This window comes from Engystomops pustulosus, chromosome 5 (genome assembly GCF_040894005.1).
Source record: "Engystomops pustulosus chromosome 5, aEngPut4.maternal, whole genome shotgun sequence".
Taxonomy (NCBI): Eukaryota; Metazoa; Chordata; class Amphibia; order Anura; family Leptodactylidae; genus Engystomops; species Engystomops pustulosus.
In genome coordinates this window covers 173,534,654-173,555,421 of record NC_092415.1, presented here as the reverse complement: position 1 = coordinate 173,555,421, position 20,768 = coordinate 173,534,654, and the positions used below count along the sequence as shown (strand labels likewise).

At 40.9% G+C, this 20,768-nt stretch overlaps 1 protein-coding gene across 2 annotated transcripts in view; it reads left to right on the top strand.

Annotated features, from left to right (window-relative positions):
* The window catches only part of RAPGEF5 (Rap guanine nucleotide exchange factor 5), a 186,805-nt gene extending 167,350 nt beyond the window's left edge, over positions 1-19,455 (top strand). For both annotated transcript variants that reach the window (XM_072153836.1, XM_072153837.1), the window contains 8 exons: positions 1,049-1,171; positions 2,139-2,317; positions 4,070-4,160; positions 5,126-5,176; positions 6,207-6,294; positions 7,687-7,751; positions 11,808-11,862; positions 14,785-19,455. In XM_072153836.1, coding sequence (XP_072009937.1) covers positions 1,049-1,171; positions 2,139-2,317; positions 4,070-4,160; positions 5,126-5,176; positions 6,207-6,294; positions 7,687-7,751; positions 11,808-11,862; positions 14,785-14,903 — 771 coding nt within the window. In that variant the 3' untranslated portion in view covers positions 14,904-19,455. The remainder of the gene's footprint in view (positions 1-1,048; positions 1,172-2,138; positions 2,318-4,069; positions 4,161-5,125; positions 5,177-6,206; positions 6,295-7,686; positions 7,752-11,807; positions 11,863-14,784) is intronic.
* Positions 19,456-20,768: the final 1,313 nt, after the last annotated feature.

Below are 20,768 nucleotides of genomic sequence, written 5' to 3'. Positions count from 1 at the left end.
GCAAAATGGAAAGGGAAATATTCGGGAAACCTGACGAAATTGCGGCGTTCTGACCCTTAGTAAATGAGCCCAACTGTATCAATTTTTCTATGCAAAAGTGTATAGACATAGCGGACCCTAGTGACACAGCTTGTCCATTTACCTGGTCATCCCTTGCGTTTACATAGATACGCATATGCATGCGCGCCAAGGCGCGCCCCTGTGTGCTTTCATTGTGCTTCTCAGGGTGCTTTCACGCGATGCGTCGCGTTTTTGATGCGTTTTTGGCGCATTCCAAAGGCTTCAACCGTGATCACATGCTGAGGTTACATTGCGTTTTAGCAGATGCAGTGGAAACGCAATGTAACCTTAGCATGTGATCCAGGCTGAAGCCTTTGGAATGCGTCAAAAACGCATCGGAGAAAGGCGATGCAACACATCGATGATAACGGCTGAGTACCCACCACGTCCTCTTTTTTTCACTCCACTTCTGGTTTGGACATCGAAAAATGCATCTGAAAAATTGAACGTTTGAACGTATCCTTAACAGAACTACATTGGCATGTGTGACCAAACCCATATAAAAGATTAGACATAAAGTATTCTATAAAGAGATCATGATTAGATACCTCCCATGTATAAGTGATGACATTGGCACGTGGTACTCGGAGCCACACTGCTGTAGTAGTCGTGTATTTCCCTGTGAAATGATACACTTCAATGAGAACATTTCCAGTAGATCTCTGTGCCAGAGGCTACCGTACTAGTGCTCAGCGCTGAACGGGTTAATAACCACACGCGCCGTATTTATTTTCATTACCCTATCTGCCTGGTCAGTTTCTTTATAATTGAATTTCCGCCCAGAGTGCTTTGTTCAATGAGTGTCAATTCATCACACTCCTGCGCTTTCAAGGCCTTTCCCTAAATTGACTGAATAATCTTGTAGAAGGTGAACAAGCATGAAAAAATAGAGTGCACTCAGCCCGGATTGCTTTGCTAACAAACTCCAATTTTAATCATCCTCTTAGAGCGAAATGTTTACACAAGGTTTTTATGGACTGTATTGCAGAACCCGTTTGCTGAAAATGAAGAGACGCAGCAGAGATCAGTAAGGATCCTGGGAATGAACACCTGGGATATCGCCTTGGAACTCACTAGTTTTGACTGGAGTCTCTTCAATTCAATACATGAGGTAAGAACTTATTAAAGACATAATGGGAACAACTATCCCCAAAGCAGATAACAAGGTTTTTACACTTGGAAAAAAGGAAAATGCATTGAGCATGTTATAAAGCATAATTATATCCAGTTTTGTAAAATGCTCTTTTACTTATCTATATCTCTGTTCATTTTGGGCTTTACCAGCAGATATTTCTCTATATGCAATCTCCTCAGCTCCTCCTGCTCTATAACATGTTACCAACAGATAGGTCTCTATATACAATCTGCTCAGATACACCTAATCTATAACCTGTTACCTGCAGGTAGGACATTATATACAATGGGGCTTATTTTTGTGCGGCTGTGACAGATATTTAACAGGGGATTGTGTCGCACACGATCGGATTTTGGGCCAGCTGCGCTGGCTTCCATGCGACAGAAATCGGGGGGGGCGGGGTGCCGTCAGACGATTCGACTGATTCGGACTGAGCGTGGGATTTAACTTTCAAATTGTGTCGTAAGATCAAACACTTACATGCACCAGGAAGAAGAAGGTGAACTCCGTCGGACCTGAGCGAGGAAGCGACACATGCAGGATATCGGGTGCACGATTTTAGTGAATCGCGGCAGAGCGTATGATCTTTCTGGTCATCCTCTGAAATATATGTGGTGACTTGAAGGATATACATGACTTTTGGGCAGGTAATTTGATGTAATGGATCTACTAGACACTGGAGGTGGGGTAGCCCACTGGGATTTGCACCATGATTACAATGGAAGAGGCAAAAGGTTTGCTATCCTATTTTGTTGAAATAACATTGTAGCACATGCACTTCCTTACCTCCTCAATAATCAGTGTGGACTATTATGTTTGTATAACTGCACTCGCACTGGATATAGGGGGTTTGGATGTATCATCCTTTACACTGTTAATCAGTAAGTAGTTGTACAAAATGTAATTCTATATCACTCACAATAAATTGTCTATTATTTTACAGCAAGAACTGATTTACTTCACCTTCAGCAGACAGGGTAAAGGCGAGAATACCCTAAATCTGAGTCTTCTACTTCAGAGATGTAATGAGGTTCAGCTTTGGGTGGCCACAGAGATTCTCCTTTGCAGTCAGCTTGGGAAACGGGTGCAGCTCGTGAAAAAGTTCATCAAGATTGCCGCACAGTAAGTTGGAAATGCTGGAGCACCATTTGCCGAATGCATCATTTTTCAATTTTAATTGCATTTTTAGCCCTCTACTGTAAGGGTACGTGGGGCAGATTTCCAACACATCTTTAAAGCGGAGGGCTAAGACACATCCCATTGTATGCACATATAGTGGGATACGTCGTCCTGTTCCATTCCTTCCCCTCTGAAAGTGTAAGGTGAAGTGAATGTTCAGGGCATTTCCTGAGTGATGCAATTGTCATCATATGGGGACTTGCCTGAGCGTACGCTCAGTGTATGACGGGGATGGATGCAACAACCGTCCGCCATAGGCTATTATGGCCTCCACTGAGTGTATGCAGGAGGGAGCAGAATGGAAAGATATAGTTTGCTACATCTTCCCAACCTGTGTTTCCAACATTTTGCAACATATATACATATACACATATTCCTCTGACTTCCAGCGTATGTCTATTTATACCTTCAACATGTAGGCCAGGAGTTTCCTCATGTATATGCTAAGTGCTTCATAAATACAATGTCATATGATGACAAAATTACTAGTCCATGCCCTCATCAGCTCCCGCGGAGACTACTGCAACATTCTTCTCTGTGGTATCCCAAGCAACGCTCTGGCTAATCCATCTGCCTCCTCGATTCTCCGCTGCCTCTCCTCTCTGCAGTGTCTCCACTAGTTACCCAATAGATAGCGAATTCAATTTAAGATCCTATCACATACAAAGCCATCCACAACCTTACCCCTCCATATATTTTTTTGAACTAATCAGCCAATACCGTCCCACGCGTAATCTCCGTTCCTCACAGGACCTTCAGCTTCACTCTATTACCATCCGCTCTTCTCACAGCCGTACCCAGGACTTCTCTCGTGCATCCCCCATACTCTGGAACCCTCTACCAAAATGTGTCCCCTCCTGAAAACCTGGACCTACAACACACAATAACTGCTCTGTCCCCTCTACTTTTGTTTCCACCTACCTTCCCATATAGATTGTGAGCCCTCATGTGCAGGGTCCTCCCCATGTCTCCTGATCACTGTAGTTTTTTATTTTGTTCTTTAGTAAGAATCATAGTAACGGGATATGAATTTTGGAGGGTCTACGTTTTACAAGAAACACTACAACTTCTTTCCATAGTCTGTTTTTGGTCTACATAGCAGTTTGATCCCATTCCCTTGAATAGTACTGAGCAGTAATACCATGGACAAAAAGTGTGACTATTTCTGGAAAAACAAAAAGCCAGTGCAAAATTTGTTTTAAGTCATCTGAAGGTTCAACTCTCCCGAGCACCAGACATTTGGGTGTATTAATGTATTCTGTAGGCAGACTTATATGTCGTTTATGACTCAGCAAGTGTTGGCAGGATTGCCTCCCTCTATTTATAAGTCTAAGGTTTAACCAGGTTCAACCAGGATCCCTGATGATTTACTGAACTAAGGCTCCTTCCCACAACCTCCAGTTCCATCCGTCAGTAATAATTTATCATCTTTCCCATTAAAGTCGGCACAGAAAAGCATTGCATTATTCTGGTTAAGGGTTTCAGCCTCTCACGCAATCTAACAGAAGATTGCATTAGAGGGACTGTAAATCACGCAATACATTCAATAAACGACCAGACAATCACATGCGAGACAAAGACCCTGCCGTACCGCTAGTGATGTGTCATTCTGGCTGCAGGATGTATGATGGGTAAACTGCGACCGTATCCTTATGTACTAAAATACCATAAAATATATTCTCATTTGTTTCGTAGTTGCAAAGCTCAGAGGAATCTGAATTCTTTCTTTGCCATTATAATGGGGCTGAATACGGCATCCGTTTGTCGGCTCTCTCAGACCTGGGAGGTAGGTTCCTGTGTATATTACCATATTAGGCAATGAGTTTATGAATATATCGATAATACGTGCAAGATATAGCTATTATATATTATTATATTATTATCATTATACAGAGTGATCCATCTGAGGTTATTTTTCGCTGTGACCTGGTACATTAGTACATTATGTTTGGGATTGTAATAATTAGGCATATACCATTAGGTGTATAGTGATCAATACTTGCAGATAAGCACATTTTCATGGTCGGTATTAGACTGAATGGAGTCATGTCATTGATCCTACCGTTATTACAGTGCTGCCATTAACTTATTATTGCACCATATAGGGTGATGGATAATTGGTCCTGATTTTAGGTCTAATCTCAACTCCCTATGGATACAGAACAGTAAAAAAAAAGGGCAAAAGTATGTGGACAGGATGGAGGGGTAAGGGGACCAGCATAGTGATGACTTTTAGTACACTATGGATGGGGGTCAGACCTGCAGGGTAAGATGTTCCAGTCTTTCCACTCACTTGCTTTTAGATTAAGGCCTCATGCACACAAACCTGGACATCTCAAGCAAGGGACCTATGGTGTGTGGTCCTCTCACATGCCGATGCCAGTGGACTGTGGAAACTATGGCCATGCCTATGCACCCATGTAAAAGAATAGCAATTAGTGAATAGCAGGCAAACAAAACAGGGGGTCTTACTTTTGCTTGTATGGCGGGGGGTGTACAGTAGTTGACTGCAATCTTCTCAGGGATTTGTTGACATCCTTGGAATTTGCCGGTGTACATTCACCAGATCTGCACTGTTCTCTATTGTCATGCCTTCCAAATTTACTTCTAAGTGAACTGTTCTAAACTGGAAGAGGAGATACTTGACATTCATAGCACAAAATCTATTCAGAGTCTTCAAAGACAAACTTTTTTGTGTGTGTTTCTGTGCTTTGGGGTAATATTATGCATTCTCTTTCTTTTCATTCCAAGAAAATCCCAGGAAAGTTCAAAAAACTCTTCTCTGAACTTGAAAGCCTGACGGTGAGTTTCTTGCCATTTATATGCTACTCTTGTAGTAGAGCAGATATCTAATATTAATTTATCGTAGTGGAAGCAGAAAGTTTATGCTATTAAAACATGACTAATCATAGGGGACAATACAGAGACAAGAGGGGTCCGAATGGAGATCTGTCAGTGCAGAGTATTGTTAACCCTTTTTCATTTCCAAGATCAGGAACTAGCAATGACACACTGTACTGCACCCTGACCTCTCTACCCCTAACATTAAGGGCACAATCTGACACGGTAGTAATATTGCAGAGGAGGGTTGTACTAGGGCAAATCAGATCTTCCTGGCAGTGCCCTCCCTAGTGATTTCAGAAGGGAGTATTCCCTGTTAGGATGTAATATTAAACAACTCTCCCATTATTACATATTCTCATATACATTTTCGATAGTAAAATCTGCACTTCTCTTGGAATACCTTAACTCATTGGATACGCAGGCTGAATTTACCAGGAAGATTTCTGAATATTCAGGACAGTCCCAAAAATTAGGTCTATTGGCAAGCATGGTAATGGTACAATTACGGTGCATGATTTTCAAACATACAATGGAATTTATAGAGTTTATAGAATTTGAATACTGAAACATCTGGGAAGATTTACAGCTCTTTTTTTAATGTCCAGTCCGGACAAACTAAAGGTTTGCCATTTTTATCAAAGTAGCTGGTGCTGAGTGATAAATTGATGACATGCTCACGTTGAGCAAGATGTTCGAACTGTCTAAAACACATAAAATGTGGGGAAATTTGGCGTCCCTGTAACGGAAAGTGTACTTATCCGCTTTATACTTCTGGTTCCAGTGGTATGGTGGTCACCCTTAGGCTAAATTCACACGAACGTATGGGGGGCATATATACGGCCGATGTATATACTACCGTACGGCGGGCACACATCGTGTGAGTGCAGCCTTACTCTGACCTCCTTGGGGTTTTTCAGGAAACCTTCATGTATAACCATATGAATGGTGCATTCAACTTAGTAATACCTGGTTTAATACAATTTTTCAGGATCCCTCTCTAAATCACAAAGCTTACAGAGATGCTTTCAAGAAAATGAAGCCCCCCAAAATCCCATTCATGCCCTTACTTTTAAAAGGTAAGTAAATAGCTTTTACTACAGAGAACACACTTGTGTGTTATATGTATCTACATCATAACAGACCTGACGAGGAGTTCATCTGAGCTCATATACCATGTGATCCTGCAGTACTTAAGTGACCACGCTCCCGCGGGAATACAAGCGCCATATTAAATCAGACATCATCCCCTGATCGATAAATGCTTTGACTTCCTCAGATGATGACTTAGTATTATTCTCATTCCGTGCTCACACATAGTTTATGTTCACGTCTAATATTTTACAGAACTGTGTCAGCCTTGTAGATCATTTGTGGTTCAATTATTTTACCATCTCTCCAGCTATAAAGACAGCTGTACCCACGCTGGTTTAAATGCAAATTGCATTCTGGTTTCAGCAGCTTTGAAGCTTTACTGGAGCTCGTAAGGATCCCTTGTAATTAAAATTTAAAGCAAAATTTTGCTCTTGTGAATGTTCCTCTATTTCTGAATGTTAAATATCTTATTTCCCACGGACTCATCTGACTGTCTTGAGTGAAGCATGCTAAATAGTTTAGTAGCTATTAATATAGATTGTATGCGTGTTTAATATTCAGCTGTAGTTATATACACACTACACTGGCAGCCAGATTTCCTACTGGATCTATGATGCTGAATATCGGTGCCATAAACATTACAAGGGAATCTACATAGTAAGCATTTCCTCGACAATTAACATGCATATACTCCCACTGGGGGAAAGAAAACAATTTAGAAGCCAGAACTGGGTATAAATAGCTTTACAGGAAAAAAATATATCTGCTAAAAGCAACCTGCAACCATAAAATAAGACTGTAGTTTGCAGAGGAGGAGGAGTTGATTAAAGGGTGCCTGTCAGGTCTGCAGGAGAATCCTGGCTGTACCTATGGCACCTGCGCAGTGAAGCCGGCGTGTAATGCGCCACAAGTAGGCACCAAGTTTACGAGGGATAGGTGAATATAGGTCAACATCTGCAAAGAGTTTATATGTTTGCGTGGGTTTCCTCCGGGTCCTCCGGTTTCTTCCAAAACTCCAAAACATACTGATAGGTTGATTAGATTGTGAGCCCCATTTGGCGAGTTCTGTGTGCCCTATATAAATAAAGGAATTATTATTATTTTAAACCTCTACTCGGTCTAAGCTTGGGGTCCAGTGGACGGATTTCTCCTCATTGATTAACAGCATGCCCTCTTCCTAGACATAGTTTTCCACTGTGTAGGACCATCCATTGGACCCAAATTGAGCAGAGGTTCAAATAAATACATGATAAAGTGTGACGTGGAGTGTCGATCTCCTCCAATTTTTTACCTATTCTGAGGATAAGATTAATTGTCTTGATGCCATGACTGTAAATTGGTCAAATAAAACATAAAGTATCTTTAATTTCTTTTAGATGTTACATTTATTCATGAAGGAAACAAAACCTTCCTGGACAACCTTGTCAACTTTGAAAAGCTGGTAAGTTCTCTTTTATGGAAATAGTACAGGTACTGAAACATTGTCATAAATGCAGAAATTTGGGGTTAAGTTTAGGGAGTTACAGGAGACGAGCCTTGTAGAGTATGTGCACCTTCATTACCCCAAACCTTTAAAAAAAAGAATAACTTTTGAAGTGGGCTTTATTAAAAAAAAAACAAATAAATGAAATCTTTGTATACAACTCATATTGATATATATTTGTCACCTTGTTAACAAACTAACTCTTCTGTAGTCTGATCCTGTAACTATTTTCCCTTACATGTGAACCCTTTATTTTGCTAAAATACACTACATCCAGTAAGTCGAGACCGATGTAAGACTGGATGAGGGTTTGTATTATGTTGACAAGTCTGCAAAACCGTTGACAGTAAACAAACATTTGCACATTTCTTGCAGATACTTTTATTTTTTATGCATTGGAGCATTTTTTTCCAGAAAACGTATGTTGTTTTAATTAAATGTAACATAATTCACTTTTCTGAAGAGGTAGATCAGTCTGCAGTAGAATTCTTGTATGGTTTACCGGATAGATTGCCAAGTCATCCATTTAATACCAGAATTGCACAACCTATTCCTGTGTGTTTGAAGGGCAGGGTGTCTTTGTGATGTTTCTGCGTGTATACATCTACTGGCTTTTATGTGTTTGCACCTACTAGGGAATGTGGTGTTGCATCAAATGATTGGCCATCCAAGTAATGCATAGACAGCTCGGTCCCCCTTGAGTTGATACTATCATGGACTAGCGGACTTCCCCCTCCTTCCAGAAAAGTATAAGGAAGGGGGTTCTTAAATAGAATAATAAATAGTAAATAGAATAAATTCCACACAGTCTTTACATGTCTTTTTTAATGACAAAACCTCATTTTCCATATGTTAATTGTATGGTTCTTCAGGCTTTTGTTAAATGGAAGATGGCTACTTTTCAAATACGTAATTTTTTATGATCTTTATTAAGTGTCTGGAGACTAAACGATCCGTCATAGAAGATTTTATAGATCTAGCGTCAGCCATTCTTAATGTTCTGTCACAGCCTGTTCTGTCTTTCATCTCCTCCATTATCTCGCAGCGACCGCCTCAAGTTTAATTTCAGAAAATAGAAAGCTTTCTCTTATTGTGGTGTTTATGGGTAGAGCACATTAGTGTATTTTTAGCGTTGATTGTAGATCTATTTGTTGAAATGTCGCAGTGTTGTTGAAGCAGCACGTTGCTGTGATTTGGCTCATTAGTTTGTCTGACCCCCCCCTGTGTTTTTCATGCAAAAATCCACCTTGTGTTGTTCTCCTTCTGGGCTCAATCGAAGCGGCTGGAAGATTGATAATCAGGAAATCATTTCCTGCTTGTGGTGCTCTCTATTGTTTGGATTTTCAAAAGCCGTAAACACTCCACGTGCAAGTCATGTCTCCCGCTCATCTGAGGAGATGAAATACGCTGTCAACATGTTCCACACGGCACCAAACCTCCAGCTTTCATTGTTTTCTGTTTTTCTACATTGTTTGGTTTCTGCAGTAGTAGCGGCTTTGTTCCAAAGCAGGAAGAAAATTGACATTTGAGTAGTGTATACATATGACCTCAAGTCCAGATGTGGGCAAAACAAAGAGGTTCAACCTCTAAATGACTTGTGGAGAAATGTTTCTTGGCAGTGGCCACGTTGTATTGTGTCTAATAAATTATGATTCACTCCTGCCCCTTCATCTCTTAAATAACAAGTAGCCTTAGATTTACAAGTAGGGCTCCAACTTTGATTTCTGTCCCTTATTTTCAGATTTTTGCCTCTCATGTGACATCACCTCGTTTGGAGGGAGGTGCGGGGTTGTGCATAATAGGCAGCCCGGAGCAACGGACATCTTGTTCCCACGCTTTGTGCTGCTAATTATAACTTTTTTTTCTAAGTAATCCCAGCATGTCACGTTTATTAACAGACAGTGCCGGGTCCAAAGTGCAGAGGAGCGGGAATGAGGTTTTTTTTTAGGTTTTTCTTGTTATTTTTACTGGTTGATTTCCTTTAAAGCGTAATTGTAAAGTTACTCACAAAAAATAGTTTTAGCTGGGGAGAGCCTCTGATAACTATTCCAACGATACATGTATCTTGCTGCTGGCTTCTTCCTGGAATATTTAATATTAGATTCAGATTTGGCTATTCCTGATGTGGGTGGGCAATTCCAGCTTGTAACGTCAACTCAGCCAGACCAAGTCAGCACGTTTGTTTTTTTTTTTCGATCAAAACATTTTTATTGTGGTGTTTTACAATTTTTTTTTGGTCAGCACGTTTGTAATTGGCCAGTGTGAATCCTGTGATCAGTAATATGCTTGTGATATCACTAGATGTCCTACAGCCACTCTCAGCAAGCCTCCTGTCATCTATATGATTTCCCATGGGAACCAAAAAACATGGCAAAGTAAGATTAGCCTAGGGGGCAAGGTAAAACCTCTGCTAGATGCTAAACAGCTGCAGATAGATAATTATAGTAAATTAATGAAGCGCTTATTTTTGCTTAGTGCAGAGTTTGGCAACATTTTTTGAACTTTCCCTTTTGACCTGGTGTATAGAAAGAGCTATTCTTATCTTGGATATTTTTAGATTGTCAACATGATATGGTGGTATGATCATTGTGAATACCGATGTGGCCTTTTTCATTCATGTGTAATGGCAATTGAGCTCTGCTGATGTTTGAGCACTTTCTTATGACATGGAAGTACTCATGTTGGTGTCCATCTTTACTATGTATTTGCGTATTGTGTAGAGCTTGTGGTCATAGTCTTTGTGTGAAATAACAAACGTATCAATACATTATCAAGCAAAAAACTGTAGCATTTCTGAATTATTTACACAATAGGGTTTTCAAAGACATACACCCATTCTAAGGGTAGGGTAGATAAAGACCTGGTTAGAGAACTTCCCCTTCACATTGACCTCAACTAGAATCCACCTATATTTGAGAGACTACATGAAATGTCCTCACCAAATGTAATCCACAGACACGGGGAGAAATGTAACAAATATTCTAAAGTGAATGATGAAAGTTGAACATTTTTGTATATTGACACCACACACTGCATTTTCCTGAATAGTGTTTGTACCAAAGCAGGAGGAGGCAGGATCCAACAAACTTTCTATTTTGTACCAAAAACTGGGATAAATTTTAGCTGCTTAAGTTTCCGGTGGAGCAGATATGCCTACAGTGCAGGGGGGATCTGGTGGAGGAAAGCAATAGTCTTAATTATCAATTCTCCCATAGACTACATGGTGAAGATGTATCTACAAAGCCATAAATCTGGAATGGGCAGATCACATTTCTGTTCATCCTAATAGGAAGTAAAGGTGACTGTCCCCTAGATGAAGGTCATTTGCTACTCAGTGGCGCCAATGTTTTGCCTGTCCATCATGAATGTGGACAATAACACAGGAGGGGCAAAGGGGATGCCACTTAGAGCAGCAGTCATAGCTGTATGTTGGCATGGAATTATCTGTTTCCAGCACATGGTGACTTAACCAGTGTAATCCCCATAGTTTCCCAAGAAACAGCCATTTCTGAGTGTTACAATTATATTATTCTCCTAGAGCACATCACAGGTTACTCCAAGCATTGTTCCATGTGGACAGCTGTGTGACCCAGATAAATGCAGGAGCGAGAGGAGAGAAGTGCTGGGTAGTAACAAGTCATTCTCACATGGACTGCTTAGATGGATGCACTGTAGGGCAGCTCCGTCACCTCAGGAATGGAAAGAGGTTCCCGCTAATCCGAAAAAAATAAATCACACATTTCTTCTTCAGAGTTTGAGGGAAAGAAAAAAGTTAATTTCTAGGAAGATTGTAATAATTATGGTAATGTGTAAGCCAAGTATTTTCTTCTTAAGTGACAGCGCTGTGCTAATCCCTTAAAAACAGAAAATCACATTTACTTGAAGAACTTTGGAATAGCCTGCAGGCGAGGGATTTATATTAAGTGTAAATCTGCGGAGTAATGGCCTGACAGATTTTTGTATATTCTGTACTGACATACTGACAGCGCTTTCTTCTTTCTTTTTTTTTTACAGCACATGATAGCCGACACGGTGAGATCACTGAGACATTGTCGGAATAACCAGTTTGGTAAGTGAGGACCAGTACAGAACATTACAGGATGCATTGAGAATGTTGGTGCTATTATTTTATTATATCAGAATTGTGATTTCCAGACATGAAAATGTGCAGGGAGTTCTTTAAAGGAAACCTACCAGTTAGAATGGCAGGGGTAAGCTGTAAGTACCGAGCACCAGCTCAGGGTAAGCTCGGTACTTACAGCTTACCCCTGCCATTCTAAATGGTAGGTTTCCTTTAAAGGGGTTTTCCCATGAAGAAAAATTAGGCCCTATCCACGGGATAGGACCTAACTTGCTGATCTGGGGGTGCTGAGACCCCCACAGATCGCGAAAACGATTGGTCCGATGGGGTCCCACGTTTCTCCATTGGACCCCTCGTCGCTCCGTCAGACTAATGGAGCAGACGGCCGTGCATGACCATTCTGCTCCATTAATCTCTATGGAGCTGACAGAAATTGCTGAGCGCCGCACTCCAAGATCTTAGTCAGCACCATAGAGACTACTGGAGCAAGCGGTCATGCGCGGCTGTCTGCTCCATTAATCTGATGGAGCAACAGACTATAAACAGATCCGATGGAACCCTCGTTTTTGAAATCTTGGGGGTCTCAGCACTGAGACCCCGACTGATCAGCTAACATTTCTTCCTGGGAAAACCCCTTTAATAAACAAGTCTTGGTGGTTTTTCCATTCTTGGACCTCGCCAAACCGAAAGTGGTCTGGTCAACCTCATTCAGTTGTTTTAAGTATTCTAGAGGGAAGATGAAAAGTGAGAAAGATCTGGCAGTGGCTTATTATCCCATGGGATTGAAGGAACAGGCATGTTTAAAACATTTTGCACTGCCCTTCTTCCCCCAAATTAAGATTTGGGAAAAGTCAGGAAACATATATGATTGTCAACCAGCATCACCAGGGTTAGCCTATAGAAATATAATTTGCATTTATTCCTTTACTCAAATGTAAATTATTACTTACAGTATGTGGAGATTCACAATTCCATGGTAACATATTTAACCTATGATAAGTTGATAAAATAAATAGAGCAAGTGATATTAGTTGACTTTGTATATACTTCATTTAGTAAAACCTTCATTTTCTCCACTCCTTCATATGTCACAGATGTCTGCTTATCAGGGGTCCCCATCAATCACTAGATAAGTGGCATTACCACCAGGCCACTGGTAACATAGAGGTAGTGTAAGATGAGAAATTATTTACATCTATGATTAAACAGTAAGAAGTCTTCTAGAAGGAATGCAGTGGTATACAGCGTGGCACTTACCCCCAATTTTGGAAATTATCTCCGCAATCAGTGATTGCATTGAGTGATTTTATGTTATACATTGAGACATAATACAGAAGTAGGACATTACACATCTGTGGCTTTGGGGACTTAGTGACCAGAGAGATGTGTGGTAAAGGACAGCGAGTGTGAAGAGGAGCCCTGAAGGCATAATAGCACAAATGTGAATTTCATGAAGACATTAGACTAATTTGCCAGCTCCGTCTAAGACCTTGTTGACTATTTTGGCTCCCATGGGAGTCTCACAATCTCTTTACCCACTGTGGCTATCTGGAAAAATGTGTTAACAACACTCATGCAGAAGGCAATGCTCACAAAGAAAGCAGATGACCTCCAGGCCTGATGTATATTATGTGCACAACACTAGACGGGAGGCAGCGAGATGGAAACATTGTGGGCTGGATATAGACTCCAGCAGAAGAGAAATGTTTTATTCCTGACTAAACCCCAAAAAGCCAGTAATCGCCCTTTAGAAATCCTCTTGCACATATTTTTTTATAGTTGATCCGCTTTCTAAAACAAAAGTAATTAAAGAGCTGAATACATTTTAGCAGGGTTCCAGTCATGCTGTAAATTGCTAAATTCCTAAAACCACCTTCCCCCAAAGACTGTGAAGGTATCCGAGCTGCTCCAAGAAATCGTATTCCCGTTCAGTGATTCAGACTCATCATTGTTCATGGAGACAAGAAACCTTCTAAGTGTTGTAAAAGAGCAACGCTTACTTAAAGGGACTTAAAGGCCTTTTCCCCATTACCCTACCTGAGAAGGCTAGTAGTTTATGAAATGTTTGTTCTAGAATTCTCTCTTTAAGTGAATTCTCGCCGTTTACTTATTAAAAAAAAAAGTCATTTTGAAAATTAGGGTCATATTTTGCCTTACAAGAGGAGTTTAACATCTGATGCTCCAGAAATGTACTGTTTGTGTTCTATAAAAATAAGAATCTCATCTTTTAGATCCCATCAAGCTTATGGTTCTTTGACCGGAAGTGGATCTTTATCTCCAGCTTACAATTCCAACTATGTCTTTAGCTGCCTCTATCTAAGGTTCTGTAGCTCACATGCAGCCTGATGCCATCTAAATGATGAGAATCTTATCTTTAATATGACACCAAAAGCATGTGTCTGGGTGCTGTAGAAGATGACTCTGCTCATTTCATTTGCATATGCCTTTTAAAGGAGATTTATAGGTAGTGAAAATTTTAGAAAGGACATTTCATACCCTACCTGAAGGGGCTGGTAGTTTAGAGGGGTAAAACGTAGTGGCAAGTTTCTTTTTAAAGGGTCCATCTCATGAGTCTTTTAAGGCTGGTTGGGAAAACTCACCAAAATGTGATTATGGGATTTCCTAGAACTTTGTGTCACTGAACTAAACTGACATACTGAGATCAGTCCAGTAATTGGCGGTTCGGTCCAGGGAAATCCCTCCAGTACAAGAGGCTTGGACAAGAGCTCGGACTGAACTTGCTAAAGGGAATGTACAATGTTTCAGTCTTTGAATGTACTTTAGAATATAGTGAACAGACTTCCTTGAAGTGTAATCTTTGTCCCGTAGCCTTTTCACTATAAACAGATTCTTTTTCTTGCTATTATTATAATATTTATCTGTTTTTCTCTTCCTTCTCTCCTCATAAAGCCAACGACCTTCCCCAGAAAGAGCACCAGGAGGCAAAGTTTTATACCAATCACTTGCTCGTGATTGACAACCAGCAGACTCTCTTTGAGCTATCGCACAGGATAGAGCCGCGGGTGTAGACACACGCCCCGTCTGGACTGAATGACCGCTGATGCCAAGCATGTAGCTTTACAAGGAAAATATTTTTACTGAGTTTTATCAGTAGCAGACGGAAACCCATACACAGAGCAGCCCTGGTCTCCCCCAAGAAGACATGGATTTGTTTCTGCGTTACCATGAACATACAACATGACTGTGTTATACCCCTGTATTACTACTGGTGTAGTGTCTGCTCCTCGTGGGTAGAAAGAACTGGTGCCAGCAGGCATCATTCCCCTAGCTACCTGTCCTACAAAATATACACAGAATGTAAAGTGTCCCTTATAAGAACTCATCACCGGCAACCCCAGTGAAAGTGTGCAGAAGAATACATTGTAAGATGCCAGAGGAGGGGGGATGGCACAGCGGGCAGAGGGGTCACATTAGCAGGCAACAGCTCATCAAGCCACATTTATTAATATTCCTCCGAGCGGGAGCAGAGGTGAAATGGAGGGCAGTGACGCATCACAACAACATTTGGGAAAGTGTTTTTCATGGCTGGTTGCTAATAGCATCTTGGATGGATGGAACGGGACCTGGATTTGCCCTTTTACATTCTGTATATTATGATATGCCCTGTATTTAGCATCCTGCATTCTCGCTGCCTTGTAACAATAGCCGTGGGTAGTTTGAGGTTCTGTCTTATTTACCTACACAGTTCCTCTGGTCAGGAAGGGTATTATACCCGAAAGAAACAAACAATCAACCATATTCATATGTCGTTCATTATGGTCTTGGGGCGCAGGGAATGGGATTGATATGTCACTGCGTCGCCCATGGCTGCTCCACTTGGCAGACAAAAAGATATGGCGAGAGTAGCCTATTTCATGACTTACCGAGCATGAAATAAAACAAGCTGAAATGTGCTTGTAAAGAGAACGGCGTTCCCCTACTAAGTTATTCTGCCTGCAGGTATTTATCAAGCTCTATTTTTATGTAGTTGTATAATTTGTACATAGAAGAACAGATGACTCTACATTGGGGAGGGGGGTCCGCGAGGATGACACAGAACAATGTTTAGTTGCGTCTCATGAAATCCTTCCATAAAGTATAATTCGCCTTTAGTGCATATATTTTGTTACTATGGCATGTTTGGTACCAGTGTAACCCTTCTGTGGTAGAATAGGCTGCAGTCATTGTGCTATACCTGATAGAGAGACCCTATAAACCCCAGCTTATATACACAAAATGGCTCCGAAAAGGAGATTCATTCATTTTAAATATGGCCCAGTATAAAAATCACATTTCACAACGCTTGTTGCTTTAATCGTTCTTAGTTTCTTCATGTTTACAGCCAAGTCAATGAGGGGTAACGTAACAACTGGATATCCGTTGACTTTTATGAAAAATTGCACACTTTCTCCTTCATTGAACTTCTTTTATGTCACTATATAGAGATAATGGCGCATCCTGCCATCTTATTTAGCGCAACAGTGACCTAAAAGGCTTCTTTGAACTTGTGAGTCAATGGACAATTTATGGACGATATACGTCGGTGCGTGTTTCTACATTCTACGTCAACTGTATATGGCAAAAACGTGATGAATTCCAATTAATCTTGTTCCATTATCCTGCCGTGGAACTCGCTCCGTGTGCTTGAGACGAACCTCGAATCACTGAACTGATCTCGGCATGTCTGCTTAGTTCAGAGGTTTTAGGTTCAGTCTGGAAAATCCGGAAGTGCACGGAACCAGTTTATCGGACCAAACTTGCTCATAGGCTTATTGGTCAGTGTTATCTATTTTTTAGGCTACCCATATAGAGACTGGTAGGGTAATATGTGTTCATAGTGCAGGCTGCAGACAAGGCCACGCGACCAACCACTGCATACCTAAAATTTGGTAAGACACTATGATCCCTCCCCCTTATGAACTCCGGCTCCCTGCACATGAATGTGGGCTGCTATCTGGCCAAAAACAACAGATTCCTGGTCAATCATCATCAATATGTAATGCGTTGCCGAGCCGAATGTCTGTAAAAATATGTCATCCGTATGTCATCCCTCTTTGTAGATCCGCCAAAAAAAAAAAACAAGGCTGGCAAATGATGTCACTAACCTGTCCCAACCTCAAGAAGGATGACATGATGACACTAATCATGTCATCCTCATGCAGTCTGTACTTGCAGATCCCTTACTAGGTAACACAGTGTTTCATCCGTGGGGGGCTTTACTTTTCATGTTCCCATAGACTTATATGGGAAGGCAATCACAGGACTAGGACCTGTTTTAAGTTTTCAACAGCCTCCACACGGATCTGTGATAAACACGTCCCTTTGCACGGGCATATCGAAATGAATGCGTTGGCGGTACACCGCAAAAAAAATGGATAGCATAAAAACCAAAACAACATTGAGATGTGCTTGTAGCCTAAGGGCAGGTAAAATAATTTACCAGAGAAGACAAAATGACAAGATCATCTTACTTCTAGATCCATAGACTTCCCGAGCTGACACACAGACACTACTGGTGAGATGAATGCATTAACAATTCCTTACATGGGTGGAGAATATAGCTGTTACATGTACATAGACTAATAATTCCTCATTATCCTCCTCAAGTTTTGTTTTTGCAAGTTAACCAGATCTTTGTAAATTAGTCTGGCATTTCTGAGAAATGTTGGCATTCATGTCTGTGATCCTGCAGATAATAACCAGAACACTCCCTCCTGGCCTCGCCCTGCAGGTTATCGGTATAGGTAGCCATCAGTACCTGCGCAGTCTGTACATGCATAGTTATAGAGCTGACAGCACCACCTTGTGGCTCCTCATCAATATGACAGCTTTGACGCTTTACAAACTATGATGCAAATGAACAGTATTAAATTGTTGTTTCAGAGGTTTATGTTTACGCATTCTGGTCTGTAGATCAGCTTGTTTTAGGATGATGCTTTTCCTATGCATGCTCTATATTCCATAGAAACTTTCAATGATAATCCTTCATGACCTTGTGCCTGTGCCCCCACTAAATGCCTTCTAACCCCTGTGCCCCTGTGATAACACTGACCTACTGAGTACAGGGGCAAGAGGATATAGGGTCACAGAGGAGCTGCACATCTTGCCTGAATATTGCACTTCTAGTCTTTAGAGCCACCTAGTTTTTAGAGAAATTGTACCATAATATAATGAATATATTGGTGCACAATCTCAATTTTCACTATTAGTGATTAGAAGCACAACCTCCTTATACCGGGGAGCACTGCCAGGATTAATGGGGTGTCACTATTAGAAATGATACATGTTTCCACCAGCACCGCCATCTATTTCTGTGTCTATTCTGACCTGTTACAGCTCCATATTATTCATCTCAAACTTTGTTACTTTACGTAAGCTGCCAAATCCAATGTGTGTAGATTGATATGGGAGGTTAATCATTACACTGGCCCATAGCACTTTGTACAGATTATTACATGTGGAATGATATATGATACAGAGATCCTTTATGGATGTGGAGGAAGTTGGAGAGAAGCGTTGGATATGTTGGATTTAAAGGTATTGTCCCAAGTTTGATTGTTATCCCATTTACAGACTATAGGGAATATAAGAGACGCCCACTGATTAGGACAAAAGGGCGCTGGGAGCTTTGGAAATTTCCAAACACATCATCCTCATACACTGTCTATGAGAGTTCCTCTGGATAGGAGAGAACATTCAGACTTGGGACAAACCCTTTAATCATGTCTAAAGACCAAACGGTGCAGGGAGTAGTATCACGAGAAGGCAGTGACTCTGGTGATATAAGTCCTGCTCCCTACTTGATCGGAGACATTGGGGCAGATTAATCAAAAGCAATACAGAGTCCAGTTAGACTGGATAGCCTTGTACTGCTCCAGATTTATCACCGGGTCTGATTCTGGAGGATAAATAGTAGACCGTCTAGTTGTACTTTGCACCTCCTATTACCTGGATTAGTTTATGCCAATAAAATGTGGTCAATTTTCTTGTGAAACTTTGGATGCATGCGCCATTTTCACACAAATCCAAAAACCCTTCTACCGAACTAGTGGTAAAACTGTCCTAAAACTCTTGTTAAATGTGGTGCAGCAATGATAAATGAGGCTGACACAGCCCGGCCAACTTTGATAAGAGAAAGTTTTGGGCCTACTCCATAAAATGACCATACAACTCCCCCAGCAATCTGGGGAATCAAAGGGAAGAGTGCCATGATTGTCCCTGCCCACCTACTGTACATATTGTAGTAAAATGACCCCCATCCGATTCCATTAGGGCACCTGGGAATGAGAAGGGATAAACTGAGTTCTCAGAGACCTTCTGATTTACAGTAATCATCCCGGAGAGCATGAAGCAGAGTGACTGCGGATCTCCCGGGTGAGCGTTTCCAGGTGCTTTATGGCCTCTGTACAGGATCTTGTATGTGTATTTATTAGAGCTTGTAAGCAATAACTTAAATGTATAATTGCAGAGCAATATGCGGATATAACTCGTGGAAGCCAATGGCATTTTCTGTTGCATTTCAAATGTTGGAATTTTTTTATCTCCCTTTCAAGAATAAACTAAAAAAATCTGTTTACTGAATCATCGTGTCTTGTGCTTCCTTGATGTTCCTGAGTTGTTTCTGCAGCATGTGATTGGGTAGAGAATTATTAGAGCTGTTCATAGAAACGGAAACGTGTGAACTTAAAGGGGTTGGTTACATTTTTACAAGCATGACATCACCGCAGGTCCTGTAGAAAGAGAGCAATACGGAGGCACTTCTCTGGGAGATCGGGTGCAGCTCTGTATCTGGGCATCACCCGATCTCCCTTACAGAGGTCAGGAGGGTATGGCAATGCTGGATCCTCCTGACCTCCGGACTATAAGACGCAGGGACTTTTTAGCAGGATTTTTTCTTGCTAAAAAGTGTGTCTTATAGTCCAGAAAATACGGTAGATGTTTTTAAAGCCCTACAGAGAAGACATTGGAATAACCAGAACACAAGGGTTTACCTAGAAAAGACCATGTTTGAAAACATAAAGTAGCCACTAGTCTTAAAAAGTTATCAAAAACATAAAATAATTGTTAATTTTGCACCAATCTTGAGTACAATTCAGCATTTTAAATTGTCTGTGTGCCACAGGTTTCAAGAAAATCTACCATTTGTTTTTATGCATTATGAACCAAACACACTGAGAATGCTGTAGAGACACTGATGCACAAAAATATCTTGGTCAATCCCGAAACACTGTATTCAATCAGAGAACACTGTATTCACTGTGTTGTCCCTGACAGGCAGAAGTAATCAATCGCTACACCATCCCCCAGCTGCTGTGTATGAGTCATCCAGCTCGCTGATTAGTCCTGTCTGGACAGTTCAGGAAGCGCCGTGTAATGTGACTATGTACGGCATCCAAGCTACACCCAACTTTCCCATGGTCTTGAATTTTTTCATTTTTTTTTAAGCAAAACCACTCGGTTCAGAGATTAAACAACATATTTATCAGTGTGGTTACAGCATTCTAAAGGTATGTTTGGTTCAAAATGCATAAAAAAACGTTAGATTTTCCTTAAGAGAATCAGTAAAAATTTTGACCATACAGCACTGCAGACATTGTTTGTTACTGTCCCAGGAGATCTGTATAAATCTACCTCTGTGTGTGGTATCAGTAGCAGCAGAACATTGTAAAGGAACCTTAAAGAGGTATTCCCACTTCGGCAAATTAATGTTATTGTTTGTTTGATGAAAAATAATACACATTTCAAATATACTTTCTGTATCAATTCCTCACAGTTTTCTAGATCTCTGCTTGCTGTCATGTATAGAAAGCTTCTATGTTCCTTCCAGTGGACAGAAATCTGACCATGGTCACTCAGGTGCATGGCTCGTTAGTATCACAGAGAGTAATCAGAGC